This window comes from Pithys albifrons, chromosome 3 (genome assembly GCF_047495875.1).
Source record: "Pithys albifrons albifrons isolate INPA30051 chromosome 3, PitAlb_v1, whole genome shotgun sequence".
Classification (NCBI taxonomy): domain Eukaryota; kingdom Metazoa; phylum Chordata; class Aves; order Passeriformes; family Thamnophilidae; genus Pithys; species Pithys albifrons.
The window spans coordinates 63,565,741-63,585,675 of record NC_092460.1 but is presented as its reverse complement, the minus strand read 5'-3'; the positions used below and the strand labels follow the sequence as shown (position 1 = coordinate 63,585,675).

The following is a 19,935-nucleotide window of genomic DNA, read 5'->3' as shown; positions in this document are numbered from 1 at the left end:
CTTTTTCTCTCTCACTCTCTCGCTTCTCAGTCTTTCTCTCACTGTAAAATTAACTTTTTTATTTCTTAACACCAGTAATTTTACAGAATTAACAAGATGTGTTACATTGAAAAGAGCATCTGTCTGAATACTTAAAGTAGTAAGGAATATTTCAATTTATGATTTAATTTTTGTGGTGACAGAGGTGGTTGTTTTGGAGATTTTTTTTTATACTTTTCTGGTTTACACTTTCAGAGCAGATAGGAAATGCTATATATCAGTTTGACAAAATATATAACTGCTAAGTTTTAGTTAAAATATCCCAGGGATATAAAGAAAACAGATATTTAAATATAAATTATTTCTTTAGAAAACCACATAGCACAATATGGGAAAGGAAGATACTAATTATAAAATACATGTGTGTTTAATAAAACCGTTGGGATTCAATGCTCAGTTTTGGATGCCTGACCAAAATGACAAAGTAAGACCAGTCAAGACGGCCCACAGGCCAAGGGGCTAGCTGCTGTGAACATCTCTGCACTTTCAGTACTGCAAACATCCTCAAAACTGGAAGAGGATGACCTGCTCTCTTTCAAGCCAAGTACCACCATAAGAAAGACAAAACAAGACAAAGAATGTTATAAGAAACTTTCTTAAGAAAAGTTATTGACACTTTAAACAGTCAAACCTAAGACTTTTCACAATGCATCATAAAATGAAATTTTCTCTTGCATATACACCTTCATGAATTTTTGTATTCTAATTCCCTCTTATTTTAAAATAGGCAACTTTATTCTAGTATTAAAAAATTACAACTTCTTGTATGAGAAACTGCTTTTATTATTTCTAACGGAAAAAAAAAGAACAGCATTTGTATTAAGAATGGCTAACATAGCTGAACAGACATTCTAAGAAATTTGCCATATATTACTCTGAAAGCATCTAAAGTTTTCAGTCCCTGAAATCAGTTTAACACACTCATTATAAAATAATGCACATTACGACTAAATCCTCCCTTATTTAGTCACTCCTTGTTTAGAAAATCTCTTCTTCATTTTTCTTGTTTTCCACTCTAAATTCCCCAAGAGTTCCTTAAGATATTAACAAAATCATCATCACACATGACTCCAAAACTTATCCTTCATAGTAATCTTCAAACTCGGAATAGGAAACTTCACTGGGGCTGCTGCAGGACTCTCCCAATGTTTCTAGAAATGATGATTTAATTTCTTCTTCTGCAGCTTTGCCTATAAAAGCATATATCCCATTAAATACATTTCAAAGAACAGTGAATATGCATCATTTAATATACTTCAGGCAAGAAACTTTCAAATTTTAGCTTGCAAGTATTTTTTTCATGAACAAAGTCAATATTCTGATTTCAGAATTAAGTCACTGGCTCACTTAATACCAGCTGTAGAAATCACCTTACTCTGATAGCATAGCATTAAATATCAACAGAAACATGGTCAGTAAATTGCAATGAATTATGACATCAGGAATATTTTTTCTTCAAGTGATGGCAAAAATTGAATAATGCATTTGTAAACTAAAATTTTCATATTTCAAAAGTTATCTTGTAAGAAACCATGTGTTTAACCATAATACAAATTCAAAGGTCTAGGAAAACTTTAAGATGCAAATTAGCATTTGAAAAGTGTTCTGCAATTTACATCTGCCTAGTGGCTTTATAAAGATAATACTAAAGATGATTCCATATCATTCAGAAAAACTGCAAAAAATATGCCATTATAGCATTGGAAAAAAATGCATGTTGTATTCCTATTACCACTATATGTCTTCATGTGTTGCCATTAAAATCATTGGCACTACAAAAAACATCCTGTTCTACAGGTAAAAACAAAAGGGTCACAACACAACAGACTTTCACAGTGACTGGTTGGGTACATGGAGATAATATTTTAGAAACTGTCATACAAATACTTAAATTCCTACTTTTTCCTAATGGCACATTTTAAACATTTTTGAGAATCCTGAAAAAATAATGAATAATGAATGAAAAATGAAGAAACCAGCACTTCCTCTATAAAGGATGACAAACCTGTGCCAGAAATAAATGAAGTTCCTTCTGAATGAATTATTCAAGTGCTGAGTACACTCTGTGTCAGCTGGAATCCTTGCATATTTTGATGGAAAACATTATTGTGAAAATTAGAGTATTCTCCTAAGTAAAAACTATTATCATGGTATCACTGATAACTTTCAGATGAAAGCTGAGAAATAACTGCTTACATGTAGTCCTACACAGGCAGGGAAAAGAACTACTCTGCATATATGCAGTGTTTGCAGCTTGATAAAGAGCAGTATTAAAATTGTATATATGAACTCCAGTACTATTTATAGTCATGTTCTGGATAGACACATTTTAAGTCATCAGACAAAAAAGTTATGAACAGCTCTAGTCTAAGCCAATGTGAAAATAGTTTGTATTTCTAACCAGTTTCTGAATCTGGTATTTTTGCTAACAAGATGACTTCAGTAGTTACAGATCTTTTTGTCTGTTCATGTGAATTACCTGCCAATACCAGAGGATGTTTCTTTGCACAGTAACATTTTCTGACATCTACCATAGGCACACTCCCAGTTTTGTTGAAATCTAATTTCATATAAGCCTATAGGGAAAAAAGAGTTAAATTATAGGCATATAAGGAAAAAAAGTGTAAAGATGAATATATCAAATATACTTAACTATCTAGCACATACTTACAGAACTTGTGCAGTGGATTATGTCAATTTACCTATTTTATGTAAGGCACCAGATACCAGAATATTATTCTACATTTTGCAGTTTCATGATTATGTTATGTGAACAGCTTTCATATCAATTGTGATCCCCTCATCAACTCAAAAAAATTTATCTTCTCTCCATAATTTCTAGCTCATCCTTAGAATCAGAAGTTAAGCTGCTTCCCCTTCTGTCTCCTCCAATTACTAAGATTCCTGCATCATTTTGAAAGAAGTCTCCACACAGCCTCTTCAGCACTGCTAACAGCAGCTTCATTTTCATTTCAGTTTACTCAAATGCACATACTCAATACATAACGCTAGAGGAGTCAAATCCCTCCATGATTGAAAGTATGAAAGTATATGTCATTTTTCTTCATCTTGATATCCAGTCACTACTACTTGGCTGGTTTGTAACTAGTGTTTGATACTGCAAACAGCTCCACATTACATTATAGACATATAACAAGTGCCATCTAAAATACAACAAGTCTCAAATATAATGACTAATTGCAGGTTTCAAAAGGAGACAAGTTATTGCCTTCTATTTCAGGCACTGTGGGAAAAAAAAAAAATCAACCCAGATACCATCATCTGCCAAAATAAGGAAACAGACGTCTGGAACAGATAATTTCAAGATGCCAAATACTTTATACACTGGATTGAACTATAATAGCACACATACACATAAATTCAAAATAATAAATAGAGTTTAAAATTAACGAATTCAACAGTGGAACAGCATGCAATCCTCTAATTTACTTTTACTTTAAAAAGTCAATTACCAGATACACAACTTAAGAAAAACAACAACAAAACTTAACAATCAGAACATGATGAGTAACTAACTCCAAAGTTAGACTGCAAAATATTTACACTTAGCATATCTGCAATGAAACTTACTTTTCTTACAAATGCTTTCCTAAATATGGCACGAGTAAATTCTCCATAGTCGACCTTATCACTCTTGCTATCATCAAGAATAAGCCATAGGGATTCAAAGTCCTGCAATTTAAAAGTATTTTGCCAAAGTTCTTCACTATGTCCTAGAATAAAACATTTGCTATAATGGAAAATTACAGTATTGTCACCCAAACACCCCGAATCTAAATCCAAAATCACTCAAAGATTTGTAAAAATAGTAACTGTCTTCATTGGTCACTAGTGACTATAATTCTAATTATTTGCAGTTCTGACAGCTATGGGCTATTTTTTAAAACCTAGTATATACAAAAATCAAGAAAAAATGTAAGAAAATAGCCTAAATTAATTTTTTAAGCAAAAAAAATTAGTTTAACCATAACCTCACTTGCTTTCTCGTGTCATGATGTAAAAAGACTGCCTGTTTTTAAATATATTATTTTTTATTTTTAAGAATGTCACATAGAACTGAATGCAGAAATACCAGTATACCAGAAGGGGAAAAAAAGACCACCACTAAAAAAACCCATGTGTGAAAATCAACTATTAAACTACAGATTTAAGAAGGAAAAAAAAAGCAAGTCCATACACTAAGAAAGATAATACCAATTATTACAATTTCAGCTACACTTAACCCTTCAGGCATTTCCAAATGAAATACATTTAGAGCTTCTTTAAAGGTTGCCTGGGAGAGGAAACCATTTCTGTTCTGGTCTACTTGTCGGAAATACTTTCCTAAGCCTGTTATAACCCGAACTCCTCCTTTACTTAGTGTTCCTCTGAATATACCTGAGAATTTCGAGAAATAGAGGACACAATGTTTACCTGAAGTTGGCCACTTGCTATGGAGACAACACGGAACACCACATCTACTTATGATAGTGCTGGTTAAAATGACATATCCATGTATCTGGGCTCCCTGATCTTTGAGGGAAGAATGCCAGTCCAAAAAGAAACTATCACTTACTTACATTAGAGTGGAAACCATATAAAGCAGCAGCAATATCTAACAAACTTTCAGAGAGACTACAGAAGGAAAGGAATAATGGCTATTGCCCTCTATCTGCTCAGACTGTAAAACTGTGATTATTTCTGCTAGCACTGATTACTGTCATTCAACATATAAAGCAACTTCAGAACAATACAAACATTCCACTATGAAACAGAGTTGCTTCTTTATTGTACAAAGATGTTAATACATGTGGAGACAAGAACAAATAAGAGTAATTCTGCAAAACCATTCCAGAATTACAGGCAGAGAACAAGAGCCTTACCAAAATCTTGAGATAGGTTTACTTTAGGGATGCCTGAGTTTCTCAGCCTACTCTGTTAACAGAAGTCACCTGCTATTACCCTCAAATTACTTGTATCTACAATTATAAAAAAAATAGGGGCAAGGTGCAGCAGGATGCTCCGGCCTGGAATGTCCTCAAGCAACTCAAACAATTCCCTGTTTGCAAAGCTAATAGTGGTGGACTGAGAGAAGATATATCTTGCTGGTTTTGGTGTTGAATTATGTTAAAAACAGTCTGACACATCAACCCCAAATTAACATCCTAATAATGAGGTAAAGATTTGGCAGAGAAGCTGCTAAGCTGACCTGGAGACATAAGACTGACAGTCAATCACTTTATACGATAAAAGCCCAGTCCACATTCACATGGTAGGTTCTTCTAACATAATCCTTCTTGAAGTGTGTGTGGGGACGCCCCTCAAGGTTACCCCTCACGGCTGAGTGAGAGATCTGTCCATGGCTGTTGGTATGGGTGAGTTTCATCAATCTCTACTTAATAATAGTTTCCTTTCTTTTTTGATAGCTTTAATACAGTGCACTATACTATCCTATCCTACTAGTTTTAGCTTCTATACTTTGTAGTAAATAATTCTGATTAAGATCTTTTATCTAATCATTTGTCATAATAAATAATTTGTTTTATATAAATATACCTGGTTTGCCATCTTTAGTCCTATGATAAACGTTGTACAAAGGTTCAATCACACCACTATAATTCCTTATATTTAAATCAGTTGAAAAAGTCTGGAACTAAGATTGGATCCAGCTGCACCTAAGCTCCTCTCTGAGAAGTTTAGAAAGCAAGGGCATCCTTTCTGCACCTCCTGACTCAATGGAAGGGCTTCTCTAATAAACTTTATCTGAAGCTCCCACTCCCAACCACAACATAATGTGAAAGAATGAAGTTTTTTCCAGTGAAGTTGATACTCAGATGCCAAAGGTGCCTTGAAGTATACCCACATAACCTTCTTTCAGGCCACTCCAGCAAACCTTAGACACAGATTTCTCAATTGGTGTCTATTCTGCAAGGGGAAAAAATGGAATAGCTAGAGGATTAAAAAATAACCCTAATTTTTATTCCAAAAATTTTTTGTAACAGTAAATGTCCAAGCATATTCTAGTGACCAAAGAGTGTCTGCATAAACCAGGTTTAGCGAATGACAGTAAACAGCGGAGATTATACAAACCTGGAACTGCTCAGATCAAGTTTTTGCTGACCACAGGTTACAAAGATAATATACGGCACTGAAAAAACATCCTACCATAATTTTAAACACAAAGCTATGCTTTTGTCCTAAAGACTGCAGATAGGATCCTAACAGAATTTATTTACATATTTGAGAGTATACTACTCAACCATACTCACGATTTTTAATAAGTGTAATAATAAAGAATACCAAACCACAACCTATCAATATATAGAAATAATGGCCAAAAGAAGTATCTAGAAGAAAATTAAGAAGTAAGATTGTGCTTGTACACTTTGCCAACAACAAATTTAATGTCAGTTAACAGGATCAGTGTTATGCTTTAGGATTTTTTCAGAGAATATTTCAATACAGAGATTAACAGTTTATTGATTACATTCATAATTATTTTCTACCTTCTCCACATTCTTTACCCAGACTGTTTATTTAAAGAGACAGGAAAAAGCATTCGTATGACTGATTTGTGCTAGTATCAGATTCTAGTAATACTCTGATAAATAGCTAACTGTTGTCTAATTTCTTTTATACAAATGAAATCTCCATAACATCACTACTGTTCATTCCACTGAGCTGTAAAGATACAGAGATACGAGATACAGAAATTAAAATAAAATGGGTTCTGTTAGACACAAACCTTGAATCTTCTTGAAAACTTTGCCGTCATTGACCACTTGCTTGGAACACTGTTGCTTGAATTCTACAGAAGAAGCTCTAAAGAAATAAAAACTAATGTTCACTGGTGAAATTACATGTAATACTACTATATTCAAAACAGCTGTAGTAAAAACCCCCAAAACACACTGAACTTTATATTTAATTCATATACTACCCTTAATAAGCACAGTATCAAATTGCTTGAGTTTGAGAGGGCACTAATAAAAGTTCTTGCTGAACAGCTACAGATATGCAGAAATTCCTTTCTGACAATATTCCATTAACAGCAAATCTACTAATTCAATAATCATGGAAAATTCTTCCCGTGCATAAAATCTCCAGAAAGTTATTTCAAAACAATCCTAATCTTCAGGTCATGCTACTGGAAGAGTTTATTAAAGCAGCCAGATTTAATCACCAATAGGAAAATAACATGTAATAGTTACAAATCTCTCTTTAGGATACAAACAGCAATGGTGCAGACTGAGAGCTGGATCAGCAAATCTAGAATTATGGTATATTTTGTGTTCTTTTCCTGGCAAGTTCCCTTCTGAGAAGGGCTTCCCATAGGCCTTCACCAAAAATTGTTATAAAGGTTGATAAAAATATATTGTGGAAGAACCCACTGGAAGAAGAAAGCTGCTTGCTCACTGGTGCTTTGCTGTGGCATACTCCTGTTTTCTGAGGTCAAAGACTTACCTCTCTACTGTCTATTAAGAATTTGCATCTCTGCTCTACATACTTCCAATTACAAAGTTCATAAAAGCTTGCCTATATCAAACCACCTAAACTGGAAAGTCAACAACCACCCACAGAAGACAATGTACTTTCTTGAAAATATGTGTAAATCAAAAGATTCATGGTTTGAGACAGCAGGTCATAGCTGCTCCTGGAAACCTGCAAGAGACCTTTTGGACTGTACCTGAGCAGCATTCTCTGTCAGTACAGTAATGAAGGTAAGAGGACTCAGTTCCAGGGTTTTGCACCAGAGACTACAGAATTCAGTAACACTCACATATAGAAGAAAAAGACAGAGTTTATTGTCTGAAATTTAGTTACTAATGGAAAGAAGAGAGAGTGTATAAAAAAAAAAGAAACAATCTATTCCACCACAGATAGAAAAAAATCCAAAATTACAACTCAGTGAGCAGGTCTTCTTTCTGGAGCCTTCAGTAATAACATTGGATCAACTCCAAATTTCAGACATGTAAGATTAGCAACAAATGAAAGAAAAAGCCTTTTACCTGAATGACGGCTTCTGAGATGTAAATTTCTTACATAAAATATTTTAAATTAAACTATATTGTGTTTTATTTCATGGAAACCTTGCAGAGAGGGAACAATTAGCACTAAGCATCATACAACTATGTATTTCTATAACCAATTAAATTTGAATTTACTGTTCCATGCACTGATATCTCACTAGGGCTCCTTTGCAAAGCTTTTATTATAAAGGGACATTACAGTGAATATTACCATCACTGAGAACACACTTCACACGTCTAAGCACTTGCAGAAAGAAAAATAATAGTCAACTTGTGCTAACAAAAGTAGTCTTTAGATATTGAAGATATTTAATTGAGATTTTATTATGCTGTTCCTAATCAAGAAGGGATCAAAGCCTCTGATATATGTGGAGAGGCTGGGAGAGATGGAACTATTTAGCCTGGAGAAGAGAAGGCTTGAGGGATCTTACGAGTGTGTATAAATACCTGACAAGAGGGAGTAATGAAGACTCTGCTCAGTGATACCCGATGACAGGACAAGAGGCAATGGGCACAGACTGAAACACAGGAGGTTCCCTCTGAACATCAGGAAACAATTCTGTACTATGAGGGTGACTGAACACTGGAAGAGGTTGCCCACAGAGGTTGCAGAGTCTCTATCCTTAAAGGTCTTTAAAAACCCATCTGGATGCAGGCTTGAACAGTCTGCTGCCATAAACCCTGCCCTGAGGCCCCTTTCTATGATTCCATGAAAATTTCTACCTTGTAACATCTGCTATCAGCAGACAGTCCTCACCAAAACCTGAGTAATCAAATCCTGACTGTATTTCCAACAGTGTTAAATAACTTCCATGATCAGGCAGGCACAGCAGTGTGATAAATTTTATACCAAGATTTTATTTGTGCTAAAAAGTGGTACATTCACAATAAAAGTCAGAAACCACAAAGAAAGATACTTAATTCCCTAGACAGATTACTTACCATATAGATATTGGTATGAGACACATACTCAAAATTACCATTCACCTAACCATTTGAAAAAATTCTAAAAAATTCTCATCTTTCAGACTCTTCACAATGTAATTTAGTAAAAACTCTTTTGAAAGAATAAGTGCAGAGATCCTGTCCCAGTGCCTGCAGTTTTCAACATGAAGCAATGCCTGGAAGAATGAAGGCAGAGGAAGGAAGAAAAATGAAAAAAAAAAAAAACCCCACCCAGTAAAACCCCAGAGATAGAAACCTCCAATTCTTCTCTTGTGCGTGTTCAAACACTTGCATTACCATGACTGATACAAGCTTTTAACATACATGTCACAAAAGATTCAATAATAATATTCATCATAAAATAAGCATTTTTCTCCAAATGTAGTATTTTAGTTCATCATGTAAGAAAATTTTCAGTTTATGATTTGTGCATAAAAACATGTGACTTTAAACACAGCAAATAAGATAGCTTCATAATTTAATTAATTCTTTCACTCCTTATTCTAGAAAGTTACTGAACTACGTAAAATCCACTAACATCTATTACTAATTTAAATAGCCTAAATACAGATTGCTTTTAGCAGTATAAGTAAGAAGGTAATAGAAGCTCTTATGAAAAAAAAATCTTTTTTGCTTAAAGGAGACAAAGTAATTTGAAAAACAGTTAGCAGCACTTACTTCAGAAAATCCATAGCTGCTTCATCAATACTTATCACATGAAGAGTGAAAACAGGGTTCTGCTTAACACTTTCTGGAAGGTTATGATCAACACTTCGGAAAGTTAGATTAGCTCCCTGTTGGTAAAGCATACAATGATTTAAAAATAGGTTGTGCCTTAGGCCCTGTGCTCTTTAACATTTTCATAAATTAATTGGACACAGAACTGGAAGGGGTACTGAGCAAGTTTGCAGATGGCACAAAACTGGGAGGAGCTGTTGACTTCCTCAAAGGCAGGGAGGCCTTGCAGGGAGACCTCAACAAATCAGAGGACTGGGCAAATCACCAACATATGGAGTTCAACAAGGGAAGTGCTGGATTCTGCACCTGGGATGGGGCAACCCTGGATATTCTCACAGAGTGGGGCATGAGATGCTGGAAAGCAGTGCCACAGAAAGGGAACTGGTCCATGGCCAGTTGAGTATGAGTCAGTAGTGCCCTGGCAGCCAGGAGGGCCAACTGTGTCCTGGGGGGCATCAGGCAAAGCATCACCAGCCGGTCAAGAGAGGGGATTGTCCCTCTCTGCTCTGCACTGGGGCAGCCTCACCTTAAACACTATGTGCAATTTTGGTCACCACAATATGAGAAAAACATTAAACCATTAGAGAGTGTCCAAAGGAGGGCAACAAAGTTGGTGAAGGGCCTTGAGGGGAAGCTGTAGAGAGGCTGAGGTCACTTGATCTGTTCAGCCTGGAGAAGAAGAGACACCTCATCACAATCTACTATTTCCTTATAAGGGGAAGAGGAGGGGCAGGCACTGATCTCTTCTCTGTGGTGACCAGTGACAGGACCCAAGGGAATGGCCTGAAGTTGTGTCAGGGGAGATTTAGGCTGAATATTAGAAAAAGGTTCTCCACCCAGAGGGTGGCTCGGTACTGGAGCAGGCTCCCCAGGGAAGTGGTCACAGCACCAAGACTGACAGTTCAAGAAGGATTTGGATGACACTCTCAAGCACATGGTGTGACTCTGGGTGATGGTCCTGTGCAGAGCCAGGAGTTGGACTTGATGATCCTTGTGTGTCCCTTCCATCTCTCCATATTCTGTGATTCTGTGTGTTTTGTATATGACACTGTCCAAGACTTTCAAGTGTTTGTTGAAAACATTTATGAAATGATGAAAAAGTGTATCAAAGGTCAGTTAAGCTTCTGAACACAGACTAAAAGCTGAGCTGAAGACTCTAGATGCTGGTTGGTCTAGTAAGAGGGCACACTGTTGCCTAACCTACAGCTACGAAACGTGAGGCTACAGGTTGTTGTTCCATCAGACAGGCTGTCCTTTTCAACTTTTCTTCTCCCTTCATCCCTGTAAGATCCAAAACTCACTGGATCAGACAAGCAAGTCACAGAAGGTGCAACACTGATTCCATGAGAGCAAAATTCTCTCAGACTAGAAGAAACTCTTCAGTTATTTTCAAGAAACTCAAATTGTACTTGAGATAAACAAACAACTAAAAAGTTGCCTTCTCAAAGTTAAAATTATTTCTGCAATGTTTAACAGTAAAGTTATTCTTTAACATTTCTAGATTTCTCTAAGAAATACAGAATAAAAACACATTATTAGTAGCACAGAGTTCTATTACCCAGTATTACAAATTCCCACTCCTTCCAAGCTCAGGACTGAGGACACACCTCACACATTCTTCAAAGTTAGAGATGCTTTTTGGTTTGGAAGAAGAGGGGAGGGGAGAGAAAGAAAAGCAGAAAACTAAAAGCCAAGAATGCTGAGAATAATAATAATAAGCAGTGGCTCTAACTGTAATATCCATGCAAGCTTAGGTTATAAAATCTTCAAAACTCAAGAATTCACAAGGAGGAGACAGAGACACTGTTATAGTGCGAATGTTTCAACATTTGAACTTTGTGAGAAATCTGTTTATCTTAATGTCAGCCCAGAAAGCAAGACTGAAAACACGGAGATTCACAGATACAACATCATTCCAAAGAGCTATTGAACTTGAGAGTAGGCTGCAAAAATACACAACAATAAAAAAAGAAAATCTCTAACAAGTACCTTCAATCTCCATAACGTTAACTCGTCTATTGGAAATTCTTAGATTGTCACTACAATTAAGCAGTTAGGATAAGCCATATGATGAGACAAAGCACACAAAAATACTAATGTCATCTTCTTTTACTTTCAGTACTTTATACAGTTTTTGCTCTGAAACTTCAGATTTGCAGGGGGATGTGAAGAACTCAGTGAAAACAGTCTGTACTTTAAAACTTGCTCAAATATTTATAAACCGTGAACATTTAACCCAGAAGTACAGCAGTACAGAAGATGGAATACAATTTGCAGACACTCTTCAGATCAGCTGATACGTGAAGCTTACCATTGTTTTAAACGCTAATTTTGCCTACAACAGGTCCACACTCCTTGCAGTCTTGTGCCCTCTAGGGGGAAAAAATCACAAACTACAGCTTAATCTGAAGGCTAAATTGGGATCAATAAAACGTGGGACAGCAAAATAATCCAGACTCCTGAAAATCTTTAATTTGAAAATGTTACTGAAGGGAAAGACTTTTCGTCTTCCCAGAAGGCTAGATCACAATTTTCAATTCGAGTATCTAAATATTAGTTCCAAATCACCAACAAAATTGCCTTACATTCATAGGAATACTTACAACATAGAGATCACTAAGATCATATGCTTTTCCCTTCCTTTGTCCACGCTGAAGTTGATAAACTCCCTTTTGAATGAAAGGCAAGGCATTTGTTCTGTGAAGTAATTCAAAACTGGTATTAAAACAATAAAATTTATTTAAGCTTCTTAGATATAGTGGAAAATGTTTTCTAAAACCTTTTTATCCTACCTGTTTTTTCCAAACTGTCAAAATTCATACACAGTAAGTGATCTGTCACATGCGAAAAAAAATCCAATAAATTCTCTACAAGCATCACGACCATTTCTAGAAGGGAAATTAAAAAGCACCTTCATGTTTTTCATCTACATAAATCCTATTCAACCCAAACATAAATAATATTTATTTTGGAATCAGAAATGGTTTGGGTTGGATAGGACCTTAAAAGGTCACCTAGTTCCAACCCCTCTGCCATGGGCAGAGACACCTTCCACTAGACCAGGTTACTTGGAGTTCCAGCCAACCTGGCCTTGGATACTTCCATAGATGAGGCATTCACTTCTTCTCTGGGCAACCTGTTCCAGTGCCTCACCACCCTCACAGTAAAGAATTTCATCCTAATCTGAACCTGCCTTATTTCAGTTTAAAGCCATTCCCCCTTGTCCTACCACTAAATGTGCTTGTAAGAAGTCCCTCTCCAGCTTTCTTGCAGCCCTCCTTTAGGCATTGGAAGACTGCAATAAGGTCTTCCTCATGCCCTCCCTTCCCTCTTGACTGAACAATCCCAACTCTCTCAGCTTGTCCTCCCTGGAGAGTGCTCTAGCCCTCTGATCATCTTCATGACCTTCCTCTGGACTCACTCCAACAGGTCCACGTCCTTCTTGTGCTGGGCACCCCAGTGCTGCATGCAGTTCTCCAGACAGGGTCCCATGAAAGTGGAGTAGAGTGGAAAATCATATGCCTGGACTTGCTGGCCACACTGCTTTTAATGCAGCCCAGGACATGGATGGCTTTCTGGGCTGTGAGTGCACACTGCCGAGTTCTGCAGCTTCTCATCCATCAGTATCCCCACGTTCTTATCCTGAAGGCTGCTCTCAATACTTATTTTCAATGTTGTGTATTGTACAACTGATTTTTATTAAAGTGGTATTTAACTATTTTCTCTAACCCACCAAGGAATTCAACTTCTGGATTCAGTCACACATTTTCATGCAATATTCCATTACCATAATGTTAAAAACACCTTTCAAGGCTTCACGTTTTAGTATATAAATATAATTTTCACTCATTAAAGGAGATTATGTATACCAGGACTACTGCAGTCATTGTGTATGTGAAGCTATGTGGCTGAATCCTTAGTTTTGTCTAGTAAGTATACAGTTCACAGCTTCAAAAAATCATCACTTTCAAAGCTGAAAAAAAAATGTTTATGCCACAGCTATTCAAATTAGAACAGTTTCAAAGATGTCCTAAAGTCCAATACATAACAAGATGCAAATAAGTTGCAAAGCCACATCTACAATTATGACATTTACAACAGTTGCCACATGTAAGACAAGGCTAAAATAAGTTTTAATCAACTGGGATGCTACAGCTAAAAGCATTATTTTACTAGTCCCTGTGCTAATTGTCCTGAACAGAGCTATGGGTAACATAATATGACTTACAGTTCTTAACACTCTACAGTGGGACTGTAAAGCCACTATCCATCAGCCATGTCAAAATTTGTATTGCACATGTATGCATGTATCTACAACTACACAGCATGTACTTTTTTCTTCAACATAGACAACAGAAACATTCAGTGCAATTCATTAGTTCAAGAGAATAAGTATCATCACACACAAATTCACAGATTTGAAAAGCTTCACAAAATTTGTGATTACCTCGATATAATCCTACTATCAAAGCGTAGCTTGCTGGAGAGCATATTTTCAGTTAATCCTGATTTGGTCTTTATTCTGTGAAAATAATGCAGCATGTTAATGATACCTATAGGTTCACAGATAAATGTTACATAAAAATCAACCATTTTAAAACAGCAAAAAACATGAAATATGGTATCCTTGGCAACTGGCTGAGGAGATGATCCCTTGTAGCTGAATAAGAAAGCAACTCAGAGTTGTAGTGTGTTCTGTGATTATATAATATGAGAGTACATTCACAGAAGGCATAAATATGACCTGGATACTTTGTTTACATACACTTATATACAGAATTAAACCCCTACCACTCACCATACTTCCAGGAATCAATGTGTTGTCTTGCAAAAATACCCAGATTAGGGCTTCTTTACCCACCCAAACATTTCATATTGGCCTATTACTAGTTCCAAAAAAGGAGATTTGTCCGTGTGATGTGTGTAAGAGATTGAGAGACTGGTTTTGTTGTCTTTTTTAAGATTACATTTGATAAGAAAGACTTTAGAGCAGGGTGCTAAAATACACAATGCAGAGATCCTTGCCCGAATGTTGAAAAAAATTAACAGAAAATACCTCAGACCTGCAAATTCATTTCATTTTATGGATCACAGTGTTTTCTCAGAGCTAGTCTTTCAATGCTGAGTCCAGGAATGTCATTTAAATGCCAGTAGAGTTAATTATTGCAGCAGAAATCAAAACATGAAAGAAAAGTATGATTATATTGTGAAGATCTACATTAGCATTTACAGATGCATATTTATGCAATTTACGTACCTCATGGTAGGAACCTCTAAAAGGATATGACAGGATTGCAAGCACCCAACTTGCTCAGAAGAGGCTGACAAAACCTTGTGATGAATAATATCAATGCAAGCTTAAGAATGTTCTTCCAGGTCTTATAAATTCTATGAATCAATCATTATACACAAAGAATATACATAAAAAGATCCCACTAGGCAATAACAAGCACATGAAGGCTGCAAACAAGGCCTCACATGAAGCTGGGGGATCCAAGCCAGAAATAAAACATCTGGAAAGGCAAACAGACTTCGCAGAGCCAATAAAAAATAAAAAAAAATATTAAAAAAAACCAGCAGAAAATGTATTTCTATAAACTTACTTTGTTTCATGCAGTGTTCTTTTTCTAAAACGCACTGGTGCTGTCCCAAGTTCCAGAAGTCCTTGAGCTTCCTTGCAAACATCAGAATGCATGGACTGCTCTGGGTCACTTATAACAGCTCTGACCACAAAGAGCAGGGAGAACCCCTCTGACTATTAGTGTGTTTGAATTTCAGATTTTACATATTCTTACTCAAGAAAGAAAACACTGAAAAATAACACAGCAATAAAATCCTGAAGTTGTCCATTAAGCTTGCATACATTTGTGGCCTTGATTTTTAGTTTGTTTTTACAAATCCTTAAGTCTATTACTCAAAATCAAATACATGCAATAATATTCTGGCAGTGGACTACTATGTTGCAACTTTACATGTATATATGCATTATTTAAAGTTTATTTTATATATCTTTATATAAAATAAACTTTACTATTATGAAGGGTTGTGCATTTTTTCATTAATTCCACTGTTTCTGTAAATATTCCATCAGTGATATTCTTATCTATGGCTCCCTCCAAGATCAGTGACAGCAGTTTCTAGTACTGGCCAGTGACCTCATCAAAGAATGGCTTGGGTGGAACGGATCTTAGACCATCTAATTTCAACCCCCTGGCTGTGGGTAGGGACACCTTGCACTAGACCAAGCTGCTCAGAGCCCCATTCAACCTGTCATCCAACAAAAACATTCGTACTTCCTCCCTCAAAGAACAGACTACACAGCTGATAGGATCTTAAAAGTTGCATCAAGCAGAAAAGAAATAGATGAACTGGTTTTGGAACATTTTGATATTCTTTGTATCAGTTCAACAAGTAAACAAAAGAAGAGACCATTTAAAAGTAAAGGAGGTACTTGTTTTGTTATTGAAATGGTTATCAGAAGGAAAAAAATAATTTTGCACAGCTATTATGGTTTTCTACACTTGCTCTCTGATCTATTCAGATGCATCTTTACACACATCAGTTACTGATTTAACTGCAAAACTGGTTCTACTAAAAAAATTATTCCAAACACCTTTGTGTTTCCTTTAATAGGGTTTTTTTTCATTCAACAGTTTTGAACTAATCTTCTCCAATTAACATCTTGTTATCTGATACCAATTGGTTTGACAGTACTGGCACAGTTATATTTGGAACATAAGAGATTTTTAAAATTAAAACTTCATCCTCATGCAACTTCAGCAATACTGAATATTGTTTTCACATTATCAATAGAAGGATTTAGAGCAGTAGAAAGAACACAAGAAAAAATAAAGTACAGCAGCTGAAGGACATTAAACACAGAATGAGCATTCATGAACTAAGATGCACAAAAGTGTACCTTAAATGCAACAAGAGTAGTAGTGAAACACTTCAACATAACCAGTGTATTTTAAAATAATTTTTAATAATCTTTAAAGATATATGACACAGGCCAAGCATTTGTTTGAAAACTGGGGATTTGTACACTGAACAGTTGCACAATTTAAATCCTACAATGACATTTGGAATTTAACATTATGTTTCATGATGATCTTGTTTCTCTCAGGCAACCTTCTTGTTATCTCAGCTTTTAAATAGCATAAAAGCATTAGTAGACTTTTAAACAATACAAGTCATTTAAACAGCCATCATAACGGAAACAAAAATAAAATGGTGAAGTGCAACAATTCAACCTCAAAGTCTTAAGATTTGATGGGCTAAAATACAAGTACAGATGACTTTGGACACTGTAAACTAGGCACAGAATGCAACAGACTGTAGATGTACCCACAGATAATTTATAGCAAGTGAAAAGTTAAATGAAACTATATTAAACTAGCTCATATCTTCCTATATTGCCATAATCAGACATCTTGCACAAAGCCCTGAATTATTAAAGTGTGCTTAATATAGGGGGATCTTTCCACACAGCAGCAATGCTTTCTTGGAGCTAAAGGGATAGCAGTGAATTTCAGAGAGCCTAACTGTACAACTTCAATCAACTTGATTTCCTCATGCCTTTTTTTTCTACCTGCCCAACACTGGTATAATACTCCTTTATATCTGAAAGATGTTGTGTGAGTATTGTTAAAGGAGTATTAATAAAGCTAAGATTCTAGGACAATAAATATTGAAGAAGTGCAATTTGTAGCAGCAGGGATCCATATATTTTGTTGAGGTGCAGGAGGGTTATTTCTCAGACCTAGTGCTGTTGTAAATCCTTTAAAATAGGTTCAAGTATAAAATTAAACATTACTCTTAAGAAAAAAGATAACACACACATAGCAATTCATACTGATCCTTTAAGCCAAAAGCACGTCTTAAGCAAGAAAAGCCACAAACAGATCTAAATTCTTCTAAGGAAGAATTCAATTTTACAGCATAAAGTCACGTACCTACATAACTGATCCACCATCACTTGTTCTATTACAGCCTGTTTTCTTCTCTCTGCAGCAACATCCTCCTGCAATGAAAAACTGACTAAGAGCAAATTAAACATATAACACCAGAGGCTTCAAATAACAACTTATCTTTTAACCATTCAGAGGTCACAATCTTACCAATGTCACAACTGATTTTTTTTTCTATCTTTCTTAATAGAGTTCTATTTGCATAACAAATATACATTCATTTTCTCTGTTCCACACTCAATTTGTCTATGCATATTAGCTGTCAAGAAATATGAGAATTCTACTATTCCCCTGACAGACAGCATCCTTATTTCTCTATTGTTTCCAAGACATTCTGGAAATACAACAGAGCCTGAGGAAACTCACACTGTTCTACGTTTCATGGTTGACACAGATTCCAACTCTGAGAATGAAACTTTACCTCCAGCAATATTTTGTCAAAAAATTCTTTTAAGACTTAGTCTCAGTGCAAGATTTTTCTCTCCTGAATGCCACAATAATTTTCTGCTGAGACAGGTCAATCTGAAAAGCCTCTCAGGAAATATCATCCATGAACTTCTTATTATTTTTATTAAAATAACACTGAACCATAACCTTGTGCTGCTCACTGCAAAGTGTGCAGATGTTGATCATCACCCCTTACACAGAAACAAACCAAAGCACAAGAGGATGCCCCAGGACAATATGGAGGCCACCAGCAACAGCCAGGACTCAGCAGTTCTGTTTTTTCTTCCAGATTTCAGAACTTTTTAACTGCACTTCAATTTGCCTTTTTTTCCCAAAAGACAATTTTTATATATTAAAAAACAGATATTATTGTTACTTAGGGGTCTATGCAACCTTTCTGACATTTTTTTAGGTATTCTGAAACTAAAGAATTAAGATGTTTTTCCAATTAGTTTGGGGGGTTTTTTGCACAATTCTTGTGTACAAACCCAGACAACTCCTGACTTCCTTTTAGAGCATGCCAGCTGCAGACTATCTGCTATTTTGTGGTCCTGCACTGCTCCCTTTCCCTTATTTGATTTAAGTAGTTACTCTAGTGATACTTCAAGACTTTTTTCCATTATCTTCAGTCCATAGTATAGATTTCTAAATTTAGTCCAAAACCACCACCTTCTTCAACTTCTTCATCAAAGCACTTTCTCAAAAGATTTTCTTACCATGAAAATGAACAGTGACTTCAGTAGTGGAACATCTGCATTCACTTTGACAAGATTAGAAACCAATGTTTGCAATGATGCAAAATTCAGGGCATAGTCATGAGTAAAGAAAATATTATTGACTTGAAACACAGCATAAAATTTCTCATGGCTTAATATTTTAAGAGAAAGTTAGAACATATAACTCTGCTCAACAATACTTTCAAAAACCAGTTATGAAAGCCATAATTTTGCATATGCTGATACTGAGTCATGCAATATCAAATCAAGGTTCTTCATCATTGCAATTGATCCTAAATTCAAGAGCTAACTTTAGATGGGCAAGAATCTTAATGGTTAAGTCCTAAAAGGAGTAAAATATATGTCTGTGTAAGAAATTAAAGAAACATTATTGGGTACCTCCATGAAAGAAAAGTTTTAATTCCCCTCTATGCATGCTAGTGAGACTATACTTTCCAATTTTCAGGGCTTCCTCCTTCCCAAGAGGAAGGATGAGGGGAACCCAGAAAGGATCTGACAGAGGATCAGAGCCAAAGCAACTGAAACAAGAGGCTAAGGGAGGTTGGGTTTGTTTAGTTTGCAGGACCAGCAGCTATGAGCCACTCTGAAAACATCCTGTGATGAGAAAGAAGTTACAAAGACATAATCAAACTCTTTTTGACAGTAGCCAACAGTATAACAGGAGGTGAGATTTACACACTGAGCCCTGAGAGGCTTGGTATGGACAACAGAATGAACTTCCCAAGGAGACTAGTGTATGACATGAACATGTTGCCTAGAGATGCCGTAGAAGCTCCATCCCTGGAGCTTGAACATTTGGCCAAAGTCATAGCTGACTCAAACTAACACTAGAAGTAGAGCTGATAGAATCATGGAATACAGGCTCCGTTAAAAGCTACAGATCAGAAGAAATCATAGAATATCTTCAGTTGGAAGAGACTCGAAGTATCACCAAAATCCAACCTGGCCCTGAATGTAATACTATATTCAGGTTCAGTCAACTCGCTCAGTTATTCTTAGTTGTATGAACATATCTGTATTTATTATTCA

General features: G+C 35.9%; 1 protein-coding gene across 1 annotated transcript in view; it reads right to left on the bottom strand.

Annotated features, from left to right (window-relative positions):
- Nucleotides 1–306: 306 nt before the first annotated feature.
- CAPS2 (calcyphosine 2) overlaps nucleotides 307–19,935 on the bottom strand; it is a 31,091-nt gene continuing 11,462 nt past the window's right edge. Inside the window, 12 exon segments of the mRNA XM_071549954.1 lie at nucleotides 307–1,119; nucleotides 1,122–1,229; nucleotides 2,519–2,615; nucleotides 3,631–3,732; nucleotides 4,277–4,437; nucleotides 6,785–6,861; nucleotides 9,693–9,808; nucleotides 12,356–12,449; nucleotides 12,545–12,640; nucleotides 14,200–14,274; nucleotides 15,356–15,475; nucleotides 17,708–17,775. Of these exon segments, the coding sequence (XP_071406055.1) occupies nucleotides 1,055–1,119; nucleotides 1,122–1,229; nucleotides 2,519–2,615; nucleotides 3,631–3,732; nucleotides 4,277–4,437; nucleotides 6,785–6,861; nucleotides 9,693–9,808; nucleotides 12,356–12,449; nucleotides 12,545–12,640; nucleotides 14,200–14,274; nucleotides 15,356–15,475; nucleotides 17,708–17,775 (1,179 nt within the window). The 3' untranslated portion in view covers nucleotides 307–1,054.